This window comes from Salmo salar, chromosome 19 (assembly GCF_965601325.2).
Source record: "Salmo salar chromosome 19, fSalSal1, whole genome shotgun sequence".
In the NCBI taxonomy this organism is placed as follows: domain Eukaryota; kingdom Metazoa; phylum Chordata; class Actinopteri; order Salmoniformes; family Salmonidae; genus Salmo; species Salmo salar.
Window position 1 is genome coordinate 48100001 of NC_138309.1, and position 20592 is coordinate 48120592.

The window sequence follows — 20592 nt, forward strand, 5'->3', positions numbered from 1 at the left end:
TGCCGCTCTTGAAATGCACCTGCTGTTGATGGAGTGCACCACGGGGGGGACGCTAGCGTCCCACCTAGCCCATAGAGGTTAAGAGAACTCCTAAACTTAACCCTAACCATCACCTGAAGCATAGCTAATATTGACAGCTAGCTAATGTTAGCCACCTTGCCACCTAGCTAGAATTCATAAAATATTGTACGTTTGGCGAATTCGTAACATATAATGCGAATTGTAACTCGTAACATATCATACAAAATGGGTGATGGACATCAACAAATGAATAGATATGAAACACAACGTATCCTACTAAATTGAGTGTCACAGATTTACATACAGATTAATATGAAATGCTCTGAGACCAGGTTGACGATTCTGGAATATCCTATTAATTAGTTGGTATGGTAAAGAGATTCCTGTCTGAAGGAAATACCCCAGGAGTACCCATGTGGAAGAAACATGGAGAGAATATTATAGTAGAAGGTGAAGAAGATTAGTAGTACTTTTGGCTAGTACTTCTACTACATAGTACTTCTACTTCCTAGTACTTCTACTACCTAGTACTTCTACTTCCTAGTACTTCTACTACCTAGTACTTCTACTACCTAGTACTTCTACTTCCTAGTATTTCTACTACCTAGTACTTCTACTTTCTAGTACTTCTACTACCTAGTACTTCTACTACCTAGTACTTCTACTTTCTAGTACTTCTACTTCCTAGTACTTCTACTACCTAGTACTTCTACTACCTAGTACTTCTACTTTCTAGTACTTCTACTACCTAGTACTTCTACTACCTAGTACTTCTACTGTACTTTACCTGAGGCAGGGCCTGCATGACCGTGTCCAGCAACGCTCTCATCCCCACTGCCATCTTCAGTAGCTTCAGCACTGGCGCCCCACACACACACACACACACACACACACACACACACACACACACACACACACACACACACACACACACACACACACACACACACACACACACACACAGAAGAAATAATTACATTTTGGGAATAACTGTAGTAAAATATATTCGGTGAGGTACTAATGGAAGTTGGGCTCTGTGATGATGTCACTGACAGGGCGCTGGAGGAGGAGGAGGAGGAGGAGACAAGGTTAATTGGTAACAGTGGAGGACGGCCACTACATTAATGAAAGAAAAGTCTGTTTGAAGTTGACAAATAATCCAGAGGAGCAGGCCTCTACACACACACACACGCACACACGCACACACACGCACATGCACACACGCACACACACACACCTTGAGCAGGTGTTAGAGTCCCGTGTGACAATAATCAACAAGGACTTGAACCGCTAGATCTTTCATTACACACAGTCAGACTGAACAGATGAGCTTCTCTACCTCCTCTCTCATCCCTCTCTCATCATTCACTACTTTCCTCTACATCTCCTCGTCCTCTACCTCGTTTTACCATCCTCCTCTCTTTCTAATTCTTCTCCTTTCTGTAAACAGGCAGTAAACCTCTGTCCCTTCCCCCTTCTGTAAACAGGCAGCAATCCTCTGTCCCTGTCTCCTTCCTGTAAACAGGCAGTAATCCTCTGTCCCTGTCTCCTTCCTGTAAACAGGCAGTAATCCTCTGTCCCTGTCTCCTTACTGTAAACAGGCAGTAATCCTCTGTCCCTGTCTCCTTCCTGTAAACAGGCAGTAATCCTCTGTCCCTGTCGCCTTCCTGTAAACAGGCAGTAATCCTCTGTCCCTGTCTCCTTCCTGTAAACAGGCAGTAATCCTCTGTCCCTGTCGCCTTCCTGTAAACAGGCAGTAATCCTCTGTCCCTGTCTCCTTCCTGTAAACAGGCAGTAATCCTCTGTCCCTGTCTCCTTCCTGTAAACAGGCAGTAATCCTCTGTCCCTGTCTCCTTCCTGTAAACAGGCAGTAATCCTCTGTCCCTGTCGCCTTCCTGTAAACAGGCAGTAATCCTCTGTCCCTGGTCTCCTTCCTGTAAACAGGCAGTAATCCTCTGTCCCTGTCTCCTTCCTGTAAACAGGCAGTAATCAGAGAAGCAGATGAGCAGTGCTGCCTCTTACTACTATGTTTCTTTCCATATATCAGGATTTATGACTTTATTAGGATCCCTGTTAGCTGCTGCAAAAGCAGCAAATAGTCTTCCTGGGGTCCACATTTCTCCTTCCACTATGTTTTCTCTATCCAGCTCACCAACCGTCCCCTTCAGTCCCTCCCAGTCTGTCTCCCTGAGCTCACCGACCGTCCCCTTCAGTCCCTCCCAGTCTGTCTCCCTGAGCTCACCACCTGTCCCGTCCTGTCCCTCCCAGTCTGTCTCCCTGAGCTCACCGACCGTCCCCTTCAGTCCCTCCCAGTCTGTCTCCCTGAGCTCATCACCTGTCCCCTCCTGTCCCTCCCAGTCTGTCTCCCTGAGCTCACCACCTGTCCCCTCCTGTCCCTCCCAGTCTGTCTCCCTGAGCTCACCGACCGTCCCCTCCTGTCCCTCGCAGTCTGTCTCTCTGAGCTCACCGACCGTCCCCTCCTTTCCCTCCCAGTCTGTCTCCCTGAGCTCACCAACCGTCCCCTTCAGTCCCTCCCAGTCTGTCTCCCTGAGCACACCGACCGTCCTTTTCAGTCCCTCCCAGTCTGTCTCTCTGAGCTGACCGACCGTCCCCTTCAGTCCCTCCCAGTCTGTCTCTCTGAGCTCACCACCTGTCCTCTCCTGTCCCTCCCAGTCTGTCTCTCTGAGCTCACCACCTGTCCCCTCCTGTCCCTCCCAGTCTGTCTCTCTGAGCTCACTACCTGTCCCCTCCTGTCCTTCCCAGTCTGTCTCCCTGAGCTCACCACCTGTCCCCTCCTGTCCCTCCCAGTCTGTCTCTCTGAGATCACCACCTGTCCCCTCCTGTCCCTCCCAGTCTGTCTCTCTGAGCTCACCACCTGTCCCCTCCTGTCCCTCCCAGTCTGTCTCTCTGAGCTCACCACCTGTCCCCTCCTGTCCCTCCCAGTCTGTCTCTCTGAGCTCACCGACCGTCCCCTTCAGTCCCTCCCAGTCTGTCTCTCTGAGCTCACCGACCGTCCCCTTCAGTCCCTCCCAGTCTGTCTCTCTGAGCTCACCACAGGTCCCCTCCTGTTCCTCCCAGTCTGTCTCCCTGAGCTCACCGACCGTCCCCTTAAGTCCCTCCCAGTCTGTCTCTCTGAGCTCACTACAGGTCCCCTCCTGTCCCTCCCAGTCTGTCTCTCTGAGCTCACCACCTGTCCCCCCCTGTCCCTCCCAGTCTGTCTCCCTGAGTACCCTTCCTCTCTGTCCTGTGTGTGTGAGATGGCTTTGTTCCCGGTGCCATCTGGTCTCTTCACACCTCTCCAGGGATGCTTTGGGGCCCGCCACACAAAAATGACAAAGAGGGGAAACCCTGGGATTTGCTGCTTTACAACCCGTATTAAAACAGAAGGATAGAAAAGGAGGAGGATTTAGTGAGTGTACTTATGTGTATATAGAGAAAAAGAGAGAGATAATGTGTGTGTGTGTGTGTGTGTGTGTGTGTGTGTGTGTGTGTGTGTGTGTGTGTGTGTGTGTGTGTGTGTGTGTGTGCGCATGTGTGTGTGTGTGAGCATGTGTGTGTGTGTGTGTGTGTGTGTCTGTGTGTGTGTGTCGTGTGTGTGTGTGTGTGTGTGTGTGTGTGTGTGTGTGTGTGTGTGTGTGTGTGTGTGTGTGTGTGTGTGTGTCTCTGTGTGTGTGTGTGTGTCTCTGTGTGGTGTGTGTGTGTGTGTGTGTGTGTGTGTGTGTGTGTGTGTGTGTGTCTACACCTCTTGCTATCCTCAGTACTCTCATGATCCTGATGATAGTAGGGTTGATGGGCAGGGATGCGTTGACCTCAATCTCCTCCAGAGTGATGCCCATGATGGACAGCAACACTATGGCCAGATCCAGCTGGTTCCACCTACAACCCACACACACACACACGCACGCACGCGCGCACACACGCACACGCACACACACACACATATACAGGTCATGTTATATACACACATACAGGTCATGTTATATACACACATACAGGTCATGTTATACACACATACAGGTCATGTTATATACACACATACAGGTCATGTTATACACATACAGGTCATGTTATATACACACATACAGGTCATGTTATACACACATACAGGTCATGTTATACACACATACAGGTCATGTTATACACACATACAGGTTATGTTATACACACATACAGGTCATGTTATATACACACATACAGGTCATGTTATACACACATACAGGTCATGTTATATACACACATACAGGTCATGTTATATACACACATACAGGTCATGTTATACACACATACAGGTCATGTTATATACACACATACAGGTCATGTTATACACATATACAGGTCATGTTATATACACACATACAGGTCATGTTATACACACATACAGGTCATGTTATACACACATACAGGTCATGTTATATACACACATACAGGTCATGTTATACACACATACAGGTCATGTTATACACACATACAGGTCATGTTATATACACACATACAGGTCATGTTATACACACATACAGGTCATGTTATATACACACATACAGGTCATGTTATACACATACAGGTCATGTTATATACACACATACAGGTCATGTTATACACACATACAGGTCATGTTATACACACATACAGGTCATGTTATATACACACATACAGGTCATGTTATACACACATACAGGTCATGTTATATACACACATACAGGTCATGTTATACACACATACAGGTCATGTTATACACACATACAGGTCATGTTATACACACATACAGGTCATGTTATACACACATACAGGTTATGTTATACACACATACAGGTCATGTTATACACACATACAGGTCATGTTATACACACATACAGGTCATGTTATACACACATACAGGTCATGTTATACACACACCAATAACACATAGTCAGGTAGCATACACAGGTAGAACATTTTAGAATACCCCAGGCCTTGGGAGGTCTTAAAGGAGTGTGTGAGACAATCCAAGGGTCTGTCAGAGGACCTGGGCCATCTAAGATTTCATTACAGCAAAGGTCTGAAGTAACATGGTGAGACAAATCACTGATACACTCTCTCACCGAGAGAGAGATGCGATGACTGTAGATGATGGCAGGACTGAAACCATAAAGATCATTGTGAACATGCTGCTCCAAGCCGAGCAGAACTGTTGATGAGAGCACAATGTGGAAACGTTTTTCCACTTCTGCTCCATCAATGTGTGTGAATGTGGTCCAACCCGTAAACCCCCTGCCATTGTCAAGCATGTCTGCTAATCCATCATATTTCTCTTCATCTGCCAGGGTCCAGTGTGTGTGTGTGTGTGTGTGTGTGTGTGTGTGTGTGTGTGTGTGTGTGTGTGTGTGTGTGTGTGTGTGTGTGTGTGTGTGTGTGTGTGTGTGTGTGTGTGCACATGTAGTAGAAAATTAGAGGGAGTGAAGAAGATGTGTCTAGCGCCTTGCTGATGCCAACCTGGCATGTTGTATTCAATATGGCATTGTCTGGATGGATGGCTGTATATTTGAGAGAGAGAGAGAGAGAGAGAGAGAGAGAGAGCCACACCATTGCCATGGCAATCTCCAGGACGGGACATTCCCACAGACCCTGTCAGCATGGACACGGTTTGAGGTGTGAAGACTGATGAAGCTTGAATCGACAAACTAATGTTACTGTGTGAATTAAATTACTGTGTTTGGTTTGAAATTTGATATGTCTTTATTGCATTGTTTTCTGATTGATGTATTTGAAAGTGCCAGCAGCATAACACCCTGCAGCCCACTGCTGACTTGCCTCTGTAGCTAGGAAGAGTTGGTCCAGTAGGAGACACTCTGGTCTGATAAAATAGCCCAATGTCCCAGGGCAGTGATTGGGGACATTGCCCTTAGTAAGGCGCTGTCATTCCGATGGGACGTTGAACAGGTGTCCTAACTCTCTGTGGTCACTAAAGATCCCATGGCACTTATCATAAGAGTAGGGGTGTTAACCCTGGTGTCCTGATTACATTCCCAATCTGGCCCTCATACCATCATGGCCACCTAATCATCTTCAGCTTCCAATTGGCTCATTCCTCTCCCCTGTAACTATACCTCAGGTCGTTGCTGTAAATGACATGTTCTCAGTCAACTTAACTGGTAAAATAAATAAATTAAAACGTTTCTGGATTTAAATTGTATGTTGGGTTTCTTGGTTACCAGTCACATTCCTGTTGTTTGGTCATACCATTCAAAAGGAGTTGACTAGATCAGAATCTGGGTGTGTTGTTCCTGCCTTTTGTTTTCACTAGAAAAGTGCAAAGAAAAGTCAATTCAGGTTGTTTTGCCCGTTACAACGGGCAAAACGAGTGACGTAAGCGACTTGAGCGTGGTACAATCGCCGGTGCCAAGCGCATCGGTTTCACTATCTCAGAAATGGACGGCCTCCTGGGCTTTCACGACGGTGTCTAGAGTTGATCGCTTATGGGCCTATAGCATTTATCCACATAATGGTGGACTGAGATTGATGAATGTAGTTTATTATTATTAAACACAATTTCAACCTCAACTATGTTCAGTGGGAAGCCAAGGATTTTAAAGCTACGATATCGTCTGAGGCACTGTGTTTTACGAGCCTTTAACAAGGCAGTTTGTATTCATAAAGCCCTAACAGAGAGAGCTTTCCACCGCTGCACCTTTTTCCTACAACACACTAACTCACACACACACACACACACACACACACACACACACACACACACACACACACACACACACACACACACACACACACACACACACACACACACACACACACACACACACACACATCGCTGCTTCGCCTGAACTCTTCTGAAGGGGTTATCTCTGGACCCATAATCACCAGAGTGCTGAATTAGGATCAGGTCCCCCTGTCTATATAATCATATTCATTCTAAACTAAAAAGAAAAACTGATCCTAGACCATCACTCCTACTCTGAGACAAAGTGTGACCTCTGACCTGTCCTTGAAGAAGCGTCGGAAGCCGAAGGCCACCAGCTTGAAGACAGACTCCAGGACGAAGACGAGGGTGAAGATGTAGTTACAGATCCTCAGTGCCTCATCCAACTCCTGGAGAGCGAGAGGGAGGGAGGGAGGGAGGGAGGGAGGGAGGGAGGGAGGGAGGGAGGGAGGGAGGGAGGGAGGGAGGGAGGGAGGAATGGAAGGAGAGGAAGGGGGGAGGAGATGGAGGGAGGATTAGTATTACAATATTCCATAGCTTGCCGTTATTATTGTCTCTCTCCTCTGACGTCTCACTCTCCCAGAATAACCCATTTCCCAGAGTAATATTCTCCACACCACCATCCCACTCTCTCCCTCTCCTCTACCTCCCCCTCTCCTTCTCTCTGAAAAGGCTAACAGTATGAAAGTGTCTTGGAGCCTGGGGGAATTAACGATGCCCTTCTCACTTTTCCTAGTAGGCATGTGGTTAGAAGATCAGACAACTAACTCTACAGAGATTTACTGACTCATCTGGCCACCCACTCCTCCTTACCCTCATCTCCCTCTCTCTCATTCTCTCTCTCTCTCTACCACCCTCATCTCTCTTTCTCTCTGTCTCTACCACCCTCATCTCTCTCTCTGTCTCTACCACCCTCATCTCTCTCTCTGTCTCTCTCTACCACCCTCATCTCTCTCTCTCTGTCTCTACTACCCTCATCTCTCTCTCTGTCTCTCACTACCACCCCCATCTCTCTCTCTCTGTCTCTCTCTACCACCCTCATCTCTCTCTCTCTCTGTCTCTACCACCCTCATCTCTCTCTCTGTCTCTACCACCCTCATCTCTCTCTCTCTCTGTCTCTCTCTACCACCCTCATCTCTCTCTCTCTCTGTCTCTCTCTACCACCCTCATCTCTCTCTCTGTCTCTCTCTACCACCCTCATCTCTCTCTCTCTCTGTCTCTCTCTACCACCCTCATCTCTCTCTCTCTCTGTCTCTCTCTACCACCCTCATCTCTCTCTCTCTCTGTCTCTCTCTCTACCACCCTCATCTCTCTGTCACTCTCTCTACCAACCTCATCACTCTCTCTGTCTCTACCACCCTCATCTCTGTCTGTCTCTCTCTACCACCCTCTTCTCTCTCTGTCTCTCTCTACCACCCTCATCTCTGTCTGTCTCTCTCTACCACCCTCATCTCTCTCTCTGTCTCTCTCTACCACCCTCATCTCTCTCTCTGTCTCTCTCTACCACCCTCATCTCTCTCTTCTTTGGTCTTTCTCTCTATGTCTCTTTCTCTCTCTATGTCTCTCTCTCTTTCTCAACCTCCTCTCTCTCTCTTTCCATCTTGTTTAAATGCATGGACTGGACAGATGGTAATTTCACAAAAAAACAAAGCTGTTTTCATCACGAATCACCGTGCAGCTGATCTGATAATAAACAATTACAATTCTTCGAGACATCATTTGCGTGGGAGTTTAGTTCATGTTTTGCTTTCTGCTGTATTACTTTACGTAATGTGGAGCAGATCCCTTTAAGAACTAAAGGAACTTTTCTCATTTGCATTTGTGCTGCCAAACAAACTACAAATCCCAGAGCAATGATCTTGGACCATGTGGAATGAATACTGGACGAGCAGCCATCTTGGTGCATGCTGTCCAAGATGCCATGGCGATAACTAACGGACTACAAATCAACAAAGAAACCATCATTGCTCAGGTCCTACCTTGGGCTGCTGGTAGTGTTCCATCGCCATGGTGATGACGTTGAGTCCAATGACAACGGTAATGAAGAGATCCAGATACTGGGAGGTACACATGTTGTGGATCAGGAGACGTGTGGGGGAGTAATCCGAGTAGTAAGGCTTACTCTGAGCTTCTGTTGGAAGGGGGGAGTAAGAGAGGGGAGGTCGGGGAGGTAGGTGGGGGGGGGGGGGGGGGGGTCATAGGGTGAGATAGGGAGTAGTGTACTGGACATATTGGAGAGAAAGGTGTCGAGAGGTCGACACCAGCAGCCCACAGGTCTCAAGAGAGAGAATAGTGTCAGTTAAAGGAAAGCAGAGAGCATACACACCCATACTGACTTATACCATCACAACATTACAGAGAGAGGCAGAGAGAGAGGCAGAGAGAGAGGCAGAGAGAAAGGCAGAGAGAGAGGCAGAGGGAGATGCAGAGAGAGAGACAGAGAGAGAGGCAGAGAGAGATGCAGAGAGAGAGGCAGAGAGAGATGCAGAGAGAGAGGCAAATGAAAGCTAGATAGAGAGAGAGAAGAGAATAAAAAAAGCAATGAGCAGAGAAGGAGAGGTATAGAAAGAGAGGTATAGAAAGAGAGGTATAGAAGGAGAGGTATAGATAGAGAGGTATAGATAGAGAGGCATAGATAGAGAGGTATAGATAGAGAGGTATAGATAGAGAGGTATAGATAGAGAGCTATAGAAGGAGAGGAAAGAGGTAGAGGAAGACACAGAGAGAGTGGAATGAGAGATGGAGAGAAAACAAGGGAGAGAGAGAGAGATGGAGAGAAGCACAGTGTTCCCGGGCCCAGCTCCCCTGTGGCTGCCAACCATGACTAACAAAATCAGAGCTGCTCTCCTCTGATCAATAAAGATTCAAATGGACATCTCCCCTGAGAGAGCTTGATGGGAAATAAACAGTCTCGCCACTGCCCAAAGTGGTGTGTGTGTGTGTGCGTGTGTGCGTGGGTGCGTGCGCGTGTGTGTGTGCTTGAAGAGACTGGAGTTGGGAAGAAGGAGGTTATTTTGGTGCATTGTGAGGCTGCAGGGAGCTGGTAATGAATGGTTAATCCATGTTCTCTCTCTCTTTCAATGCATCCTTTTTATTTTTTCTCTTCTGCCGTATCTTCAGGCATCTCTCCCTCTTTAATTTTCTTTCCTTCTTTCTCATAAGGACTATAACAACAAAAAGGACAGTTCAGTATACCTTAGTACATCAGGTACAGGTTTCATACCCATTTATCACTTCTCCTCATTTTATCCATCCATCCATAAACGGAAGAGGAAAGAGGATGAGAGAGGGGGAGAGGAGGGAGTCTCCCTATCAGTCTCTGTCCTCATCCCTCTTTCGTCAGTGAAAGAGAGAGAGAACAATATGAGGGGAGAGGACAGGACAGCATGGGCCTGCAAACACACACACACACACACACACACACACACACACACACACACACACACACACACACACACACACACACACACACACACACACACACCACACACACACACACACACACACACACACACACACACACATGTGCACAGCCTGATTCCCTCAGGTGCTGTTCAGCTCTCCCTCATCCCAAACCTCAGGTGCTGTTCAGCTCTCCCTCATCCCAAACCTCAGGTGCTGTTCAGCTCTCCCTCATCCCAAACCTCAGGTGCTGTTCAGCTCTCCCTCATCCCAAACCTCAGGTGCTGTTCAGCTCTCCCTCATCCCAAACCTCAGGTGCTGTTCAGCTCTCCCTCATCCCAAACCTCAGGTGCTGTTCAGCTCTCCCTCATCCCAAACCTCAGGTGCTGTTCAGCTCTCCCTCATCCCAAACCTCAGGTGCTGTTCAGATCTCCCTCATCCTAAATCTACTTGCGTGTGAAGCTCTCTCTTGTTCTGTCTACCTGGGTCATTGCTTTATCGTACATTTCTTGTACAACACGCAGACCCATTACAATTTAAACTAGTGCAGTGAACCCACTGGTGCAAACGTTGTGGCAGTGAAATGTCATGGGAAACTGCTAAGCTGCTGCAGTTTTGCTGCAGGACCTAACACTTTATTTTAACGGGCCGTACTAGAGGGTCGATAGATGAAACTGAGGGCACAGTTCACTGAGCATCCGTTGCTGTACCTTGGGAGGACTGTTGACATAATGCCCAATTCTCATAGGTTGAAAACCCTACACTGAGAGAGGAAGGAGAGAGAGAGAATGAGAGAGATGGACCTTGTGTAAGTACTGCCCTGAGAGAGGGAGCGGTAGAACGAGAAATATGGCTGGGGGGGCAGAACCTTTTCCTCTTGGCTCAGGCCCGGCTCTGCCACAGGGGGGAGAAATGAAGGGAGAGAGGAGAGGTGAGGTGAGAGTAGAGAGGGCCAAATTACACTACTGCTACTCCAACTTTCTCTATCTGGAGGGAGAAAGAACTGAGCAGCACTTAGAGGGAGAATTGATCTTACTGGCACAGACTGACACTGTGATGTCATGCCAAACCAATGAGTCAAGATTACGTCTGTATTAGCTTTCGCCAAATCAGCTTGAAAGACTTGTAAAAGTGTGTGTGTGTGTCTGTTTGTATGTGCGCAGTGCGTGTGCGTGTTTGTGTGCACATTGCAGGGGTGTAAGGTAAAGAGAACTGAGACAAGAGGAAAGTGAAGAAGTGAGGTGTGAATAAACTTCAGCATCTCTCTCTCTCTCTCTCTCTCTCACATAACATTACATAAACATTCAACAGACCCTCGACCACTCTTCCAACCCAAGGGGCCTTAGACCTATGTGGTCCGCTAATGGGGAGCATCTGCTAAATGACTAGCCTGTAGCATGTTAAACTGAATGTCCATGTTGGTGCCCTGTGTGAGGAATGTTGGATACCCTACACGTTGGTGCCCCATGAAAGGATATCGGAAAAAAATGTATTTATACTTCAAGAGGGAATTAAATGGTTTTTTTTTACATTTTGACATATACATGAAGCTATTTTACTCTTGGGAGAACTAAGACCCCTTTAGCTGAAAGCATTGGTGAATCATTAAACATCATGACCGACATAAAAAGATAATTAGTTAGGAAAGAGCACCAATATTAAAAACCAGTCCAAAAACAACCTCTTAGCCCCTTACCACACATTACCTACATCCATCCGATTCTTTGAAGTCTACAAAACAAGACTTAACAGAGGTTAGGGTGAGGAACTAGGAGTTGTTTTTGGACTGAGCCACACTCAGTAACTTCAGGAAGACAAGGCTCGGTTGGGAAATACAGACACACTGAATTCCCTGGCACAGCACGAGGGGTTTAGTTTCAAAGTGTGAGTGGGCTTTGATTGGGTTGGAGTGAATAAATGTCTGTGAATGGGGTTGAATGTCTGTGTATGGGGGTTGGATGTCTGTGTATGGGGGTTGGATGTCTGTGTATGGGGTTGGATGTCTGTGTATGGGGTTGGATGTCTGTGAATGGGGTTGGATGTCTGTGTATAGGGGTTGGATGTCTGTGTATAGGGTTGGATGTCTGTGTATGGGGTTGGATGCCTGTGTATGGGGGTTGGATGTCTGTGTATGGGGTTGGATGTCTGTATATGGGCTTGGATGTCTGTGTATGGGGGTTGGATGTCTGTGTATGGGGGTTGGATGTCTGTGTATGGGGTTGGATGTCTGTGTATGGGGTTGGATGTCTGTGTATGGGGTTGGATGTCTGTGTATGGGGTTGGATGTCTGTGTATGGGGTTGGATGTCTGTGAATGGGGTTGGATGTCTGTGTATAGGGGTTGGATGTCTGTGTATGGGGGTTGGATGTCTGTGTATGGTGGTTGGATGTCTGTGTATGGGGGTTGGATGTCTGTGTATGGGGTTGGATGTCTGTGTATGGGGTTGGATGTCTGTGTATGGGGGTTGGATGTCTGTGTATGGGGGTTGGATGTCTGTGTATGGGGGTTGGATGTCTGTGTATGGGGTTGGATGTCTGTGTATGGGGGTTGGATGTCTGTGTATGGGGTTGGATGTCTGTGTATGGGGTTGGATGTCTGTGAATAGGGGTTAGATGTATGTGTATGGGGTTGGATGTCTGTGTATGGGGTTGGATGTCTGTGTATGGGGGTTGGATGTCTGTGTATGGGGGTTGGATGTCTGTGTATGGGGTTGGATGTCTGTGTATGGGGGTTGGATGTCTGTGTATGGGGTTGGATGTCTGTGTATGGGGTTGGATGTCTGTGAATGGGGTTGGATGTCTGTGTATAGGGGTTGGATGTCTGTGTATAGGGGTTGGATGTCTGTGTATGGGGTTGGATGTCTGTGTTTGGGGTTGGATGTCTGTGTATGGGGGTTGGATGTCTGTGTATGGGGTTGGATGTCTGTGTATGGGGTTGGATGTCTGTGTATGGGGGTTGGATGTCTGTGTATGGGGGTTGGATGTCTGTGTATGGGGGTTGGATGTCTGTGTATGGGGTTGGATGTCTGTGTATGGGGTTGGATGTCTGTGAATGGGGTTGGATGTCTGTGTATGGGGGTTGGATGTCTGTGAATAGGGGTTAGATGTCTGTGTATGGGGTTGGATGTCTGTGTATGGGGTTGGATGTCTGTGTATGGGGTTGGATGTCTGTGTATGGGGGTTGGATGTCTGTGTATGGGGGTTGGATGTCTGTGTATGGGGTTGGATGTCTGTGTATGGGGTTGGATGTCTGTGTATGGGGTTGGATGTCCGTGTATGGGGTTGGATGTCTGTGAATGAGGTTGGATGTCTGTGTATGGGGGTTGGATGTCTGTGAATAGGGGTTAGATGTATGTGTATGGGGTTGGATGTCTGTGTATGGGGTTGGATGTCTGTGTATGGGGGTTGGATGTCTGTGTATGGGGTTGGATGTCTGTGTATGGGGTTGGATGTCTGTGTATGGGGGTTGGATGTCTGTGTATGGGGTTGGATGTCTGTGTATGGGGTTGGATGTCTGTGTATGGGGGTTGGATGTCTGTGTATGGGGTTGGATGTCTGTGTATGGGGTTGGATGTCTGTGAATGGGGTTGGATGTCTGTGTATGGGGGTTGGATGTCTGTGAATAGGGGTTAGATGTCTGTGTATGGGGTTGGATGTCTGTGTATGGGGTTGGATGTCTGTGTATGGGGGTTGGATGTCTGTGTATGGGGGTTGGATGTCTGTGTATGGGGTTGGATGTCTGTGTATGGGGGTTGGATGTCTGTGTATGGGGGTTGGTTGTCTGTGTATGGGGGTTGGATGTCTGTGTATGAGATTTGTAACACAGTGGAACTATGTGCTGAAATGTGAAATGACCGATAGGTTTCAATGTTCAATATTCAATCAAGCGATAGATGGTGCCATATCGTGGATTGTGGTTTCGTAATTGCACTATTAGGATGTGACAGTGGAGTAAAACTATATGAATGCTCTCGCTTCTGATGATTGGTCAGGTGAAGCTGAGACCTGTGGAAGAGAGATGATTGGTCAGGTGAAACAGACCTGTGGTATTGAGATGATTGGAGTAAAGGCATTAAGATCAGTCACAATGTTACAGCCAGGACCATTTCCTCTAACCAGGTCAAAGGTTAAGATGATTGTGGTGGTCAGATACAAGAGGTCAAAAAGCCTAGTTACAATATCATTAAGGTCATTTTTTTATATATTTAACAAGGCAAGCCAGTCAAGAACAAATTCTTATTCACAACAACAGCCTACCCTGGACCAATTGTGCGCTGCCCATGGGACTCCAAATCACAGCCGGATGTGATGCAGCCTGGATTTGAACCAGGTACTGCAGTGTCTTAGACCACTGTGCCACTCAGGACCCCTGAGTTATACTTTGATAGGATTTGTGACTGATTTTACACCCCTGTCCTTTAATTAATGGATCCACGGGTTGGTTCACATTAAGAGTCGATGTGTGCTGGGTTAACATGTTGTACTGGTTGATTGCAGCACAAGGTCATATCAAAGTCAAGGGTTAATATCAAGTGAAATTACATTGTATCCAATTATGTATGAATCATTTTGGGATTTTTAAGATCCAGCAAACCTTGAGTCAAAACGTTAAATAAAAAATATACAGGGAAATAAGAAAATATTCTGCACCAGTGACAAAAAGAAGAAACTGAAAAAAAGAAACGAAAAATAAAAGTTCAGGATGGTGAGAAAAGAGGAGAAACAGAGGAGTTTGAGGGGTCCAGAAGAAAGAGGTAGGGAAAGAATAATGTGAAAGGGCTTGGCAAGTTATAACACACACACACACACACACACACGCATACACGAAAAACACCCAAAGAAACACACGAGTTGTGCTGGTACACATGGTAGACTGACACGCACTTGTTTCTGAGTCTGACTTGAGCTGGAAGGACCAATTGGAATGGAGACTGGAATGGAGACCCGAATGGTGAAGGAAGGCGATTGGACAGCGGTGAGTGGAAGGCGGGGTTAACAGGGCGAGAGAATAATGGACAAATGACTGTATAAGTATGTCTTTCTCTCTGTCTTTCTCTCTGTCTTTCTCTCTGTCTTTCTCTCTGTGTTTCTCTCTCCTCTCTAATCTCTCTCTAATCTCTCTCTCTCTCTCTCTCTCTCTCTCTCTCTCTCTCTCTCTCTCTCTCGCTCTCTCTCTCTCTCTATATATATATATAACACATATCTTCCGTTCTCCTTCTTTCATTATCTCTCTCTCTCTGTGTGGGGGCCAGAAAGGACACACTGTTCCTGGCTGCCACATTATATACAGCACCCTGCTGTCAACTTCTTCTGCCCTCCTCCCTCTCCCGCATTTCTCTCCCCGTCTCTCTCTGTCTCTCTCTCTCTCTCTCTCAATTCAATTCAATTCAAGGGGCTTTATTGGCATGAAACACATGTTAACATTGCCAAAGCAAGTGAAGTAGATAATATACAAAAGTGAAATAAACAATAAAAATGAACAGTAAACATTACACTCACTGAAGTTCCAAAAGAATAAAGACATTTCAAATGTCATATTATGTATATATACACTGTTGTAACGATGTGCAAATAGTTAAAGTACAAAAGGGAAAATAAATAAACATAAATATGGGTTGTATTTACAATGGTGTTTGTTATTCACTGGTTGCCCTTTTCTTGTGGCAACAGGTCACAAATCTTGCTGCTGTGATGGCACACTGTGGTATTTCACCCAGTAGATATGGGAGTTTATGAAAATAGGGTTTGTTTTCGAATTCTTTGTGAATCTGTGTAATCTGAGGGAAATATGTGTCTCTAATATGGTCATTCATTTGGCAGGAGGTTAGGAAGTGCAGCTCAGCTCTTTCTCTCTCTCTCTCTTTAATAATCTAGTGTTAATACGTATATTCCTACAGCAGAGGGAGAGGGAGGAGAAGAGGGATGGAACACTTCCGGTAGATTCATCTCTGTTAACACTGACCTAGATAGAGCAGGCTGCTGTGTGTGTATTGTGTGTGTGTGTGTGTGTGTGTGTACCTGATCAGGGGAGGAGTTGACACTCTTGTCCTAGCCATTTACTGTTTATCTCTTTGCAGATCAGTGGTAAAACACGTGGTGAACAGAACACGTGGTGAACAGAACACGTGGTGAACAGGTGGTGAACAGAACACGTGGTGAACAGGTGGTGAACAGAACAGGTGGTGAACAGAACACGTGGTGAACAGAACACATGGTGAACAGAACACGTGGTGAACAGAACACATGGTGAACAGAACACGTGGTGAACAGAACACGTGGTGAACAGGTGGTGAACAGAACACGTAGTGAACAGAACACGTGGTGAACAGAACACGTAGTGAACAGAACACGTGGTGAACAGAACACGTGGTGAACAGGTGGTGAACAGAACACGTGGTGAACAGAACACGTGGTGAACAGAACACATGGTGAACAGAACACATGATGAAGAGAACACGTGGTGAACAGGTGGTGAACAGAACACGTGGTGAACAGAACACGTGGTGAACAGGTGGTGAACAGAACACGTGGTGAACAGGTGGTGAACAGAACACGTGGTGAACAGAACACGTGGTGAACAGAACACGTGGTGAATGGAACACGTGGTGAACGGAACACGTGGTGAACAGAACACGTAGTGAACAGAACACGTGGTGAACAGAACACGTGGTGAACAGGTGGTGAACAGAACACGTGGTGAACAGAACATGTGGTGAACAGAGCACGTGGTGAATGGAACACGTGGTGAACAGAACACGTGGTGAACAGAACACATGGTGAACAGAACACGTGGTGAACAGAACACATGGTGAACAGAACACGTGGTGAACAGAACACGTGGTGAACAGGTGGTGAACAGAACACGTAGTGAACAGAACACGTGGTGAACAGAACACGTAGTGAACAGAACACGTGGTGAACAGAACACGTGGTGAACAGGTGGTGAACAGAACACGTGGTGAACAGAACACGTGGTGAACAGAACACATGGTGAACAGAACACATGGTGAAGAGAACACGTGGTGAACAGGTGGTGAACAGAACACGTGGTGAACAGGTGGTGAACAGAACACGTGGTGAACAGAACACGTGGTGAACAGGTGGTGAACAGAACACGTGGTGAACAGGTGGTGAACAGAACACGTGGTGAACAGAACACGTGGTGAACAGAACACGTGGTGAATGGAACACGTGGTGAACGGAACACGTGGTGAACAGAACACGTAGTGAACAGAACACGTGGTGAACAGAACACGTGGTGAACAGGTGGTGAACAGAACATGTGGTGAACAGAACATGTGGTGAACAGAGCACGTGGTGAATGGAACACGTGGTGAACAGAACACGTGGTGAACAGAACACGTGGTGAACAGGTGGTGAACAGAACACGTGGTGAACAGAACACGTGGTGAACAGAACACATGATGAACAGAACACGTGGTGAAGAGAACACGTGGTGAACAGGTGGTGAACAGAACACGTGGTGAACAGAACACGTGGTGAACAGGTGGTGAACAGAACACGTGGTGAACAGAACACTTGGTGAACAGGTGGTGAACAGAACACGTGGTGAACAGAACACGTGGTGAACAGGTGGTGAACAGAACACGTGGTGAACAGAACACGTGGTGAATGGAACACGTGGTGAACAGAACACATGGTGAAAAGAACACGTAGTGAACAGAACATGTGGTGAACAGAACACGTGGTGAACAGGTGGTGAACAGAACACGTGGTGAACAGAACACGTGGTGAACAGAACACGTGGTGAACAGGTGGTGAACAGAACACGTGGTGAACAGGTGGTGAACAGAACACGTGGTGAACAGAACACGTGGTGAACAGGTGGTGAACAGAACACGTGGTGAACAGGTGGTGAACAGAACAGGTGGTGAACAGAACACGTGGTGAACAGAACACGTGGTGAGCAGGTGGTGAACAGAACACGTGGTGAACAGAACACGTGGTGAACAGAACACGTGGTGAACAGGTGGTGAACAGAACACGTGGTGAACAGAACACGTGGTGAACAGAACACATGGTGAAGAGAACACGTGGTGAAGAGAACACGTGGTGAACAGGTGGTGAACAGAACACGTGGTGAACAGAACACGTGGTGAACAGGTGGTGAACAGAACACGTGGTGAACAGAACACGTGGAGAACAGAACACGTGGTGAACAGGTGGTGAACAGAACACGTGGTGAACAGAACACGTGGTGAACGGAACACGTGGTGAACAGAACACGTGGTGAACAGAACACGTAGTGAACAGAACACGTGGTGAACAGAACACGTGGTGAACAGGTGGTGAACAGAACACGTGGTGAACAGAACACGTGGTGAACAGAACACGTAGTGAACAGAACACGTGGTGAACAGAACATGTGGTGAATGGAACACGTGGTGAACAGAACACGTGGTGAACAGAACACGTGGTGAATGGAACACGTGGTGAACAGAACACGTGGTGAATGGAACACGTGGTGAACAGAACACGTGGTGAACAGAAGTCAGTTACTCTCTCCAGTGACCCCGTTATCATCTTGTGCGTACACTGAATGTACAAAACATCAAAAACACCTTCCTAATACTGAGTTGCACCTGGTCAGTCTGTGTCATGGAGCGAGCTGTGTGTATATTTCTCGTTACATCCTATGGTAAATATTATTTAAAAGGTTAAAGTAGTATTATACAGTTATGGTGCAGCTCAACAATCAGTCCTGTTAGGTAGGACGCAAAATGGCCGAATGCTACTTTTGTTCTTTTAAAGACACACACAAAGAAGGTGCATCTTCAGGGACCCATACTGAGCAGGTCTGAGAACAGCGTTTATCTCTTTGGGTTGTGAGACTGGGGAGAGTTAGAGGACATGACCCATCCTGAGCAGGTCTGAGTACAGCGTTTATCTCTTTGGGCTGTGAGACTGGGGAGAGTTAGAGGACATGACCCATCCTGAGCAGGTCTGAGAACAGCGTTTATCTCTTTGGGCTGTGAGACTGAGAGAGTTAGAGGACATGACCCATCCTGAGCAGGTCTGAGTACAGCGTTTATCTCTTTGGGCTGTGAGACTGGGGAGAGTTAGAGGACATGACCCATCCTGAGCAGGTCTGAGTACAGCGTTTATCTCTTTGGGCTGTGAGACTAGGGAGAGTTAGAGGCCATCTGTTACTGTGACACATTCACTCAACAAGCTGAGCACTCATAACTACACAGTCTCTCTCTCTTTCTCTCTCTCTCTCTCTCACTCACTCACTCACTCACTCACTCACTCACTCACTCACTCACTCACTCACTCACTCACTCACTCACTCACTCACTCACTCACTCACTCACTCACTCACTCACTCACTCACTCACTCACTCACTCACTCACTCACTCACTCACTCACTCAATTCAATGGGCTTTATTGACATGGGAAACATATGTTTACATGGCCAAAGCAAGTGTTGTAGGTATGTGGTAGTGGAGTAGAGGCCTGAGGGCACACAGTGTGTTGTGAATTCTGTAATGAATGTTTTTAAAATTGTATAACTGCCTTAATTTTGCCAGACCCCAGGTAGAGTAGCTGCTGCCTTGGTAGCAGCTAATGGGGATCCATAATAAATACAATCCCAAATAGATAATACACAAAAGTGAAGAAAAAAAATTAACAGTAACATTACTCACAAAAGTTTTAGAGGAATAGAGACATTTCAAATTTGATATTATGGCTATGTACAGTACTGCTCTTTCTCACTCTCTGCCTCTCCTCCAGTCGTCTGTCTGTCTGTCTGTCTGTCTGTCTGTCTGTCTGTCTGTCTGTCTGTCTGTCTGTCTGTCTGTCTGTCTGTCTGTCTGTCTGTCTGTCTGTCTGTCTGTCTGTCTGTCTGTCTGTCTGTCTGTCTGTCTGTCTGTCTGTCTGTCTGTCTCTCTGCTCCCTCTCTCTCTCTCCGTGTCTCTCCGTCTGTCTGTCTCTCTCTCTCTCCCCCTATTTGACTCTCCCTGTCTTTCTGATTCCCTCCCTCCACCTTTCCGTCTCCCTTTCTCCGTCTATACGGCTCACCACTAGGTAGGGGAGAATATCATAGTGCAGTCACCATAAGCCTCCCGTCTGTGTGCTGGTTAGGTAAAGTATAGATTGACCCAGTCAGGTCACCTGTGATACAAGTCAGAATTCGACGTCCATCCATTTCTGAGGACGTCGGGAGATGACGTGGAAACTGGCCACTAGGGGTAACAGTGAGCGCTGTAGGTTCTTCAAGTGGATTTTGATTTTGCTAGGGCACTGTGGACGGGATGTGGCATCTGTCTCTGATTCCAAAGGGCCAAAGGTTGCAAGTTCGAATCCAGCGATAGAAAGTTGTTTTTGAAATTTTTGTTTTAAGCCTATCCCACACTTTTTATTTTTATTTTACCTTTATTTAACTAAGCAAGTCACTTAAGAACAAATTCTTATTTACAATGACGGCCTACCCCGGCCATACCCGGACGATGCTG

At 46.8% G+C, this 20592-nt stretch overlaps 1 protein-coding gene across 1 annotated transcript in view; it reads right to left on the reverse strand.

Annotated features, from left to right (window-relative positions):
* Window positions 1-20592, reverse strand: part of LOC106578905 (voltage-dependent T-type calcium channel subunit alpha-1G) — a 166582-nt gene that overhangs the window by 24758 nt on the left and 121232 nt on the right. The window contains exons 18-21 of the mRNA XM_082965756.1: window positions 8692-8843; window positions 6992-7101; window positions 3764-3897; window positions 809-879 (exon numbers count right to left, since the gene is read on the reverse strand). Coding sequence (XP_082821882.1) covers window positions 809-879; window positions 3764-3897; window positions 6992-7101; window positions 8692-8843 — 467 coding nt within the window. The remainder of the gene's footprint in view (window positions 1-808; window positions 880-3763; window positions 3898-6991; window positions 7102-8691; window positions 8844-20592) is intronic.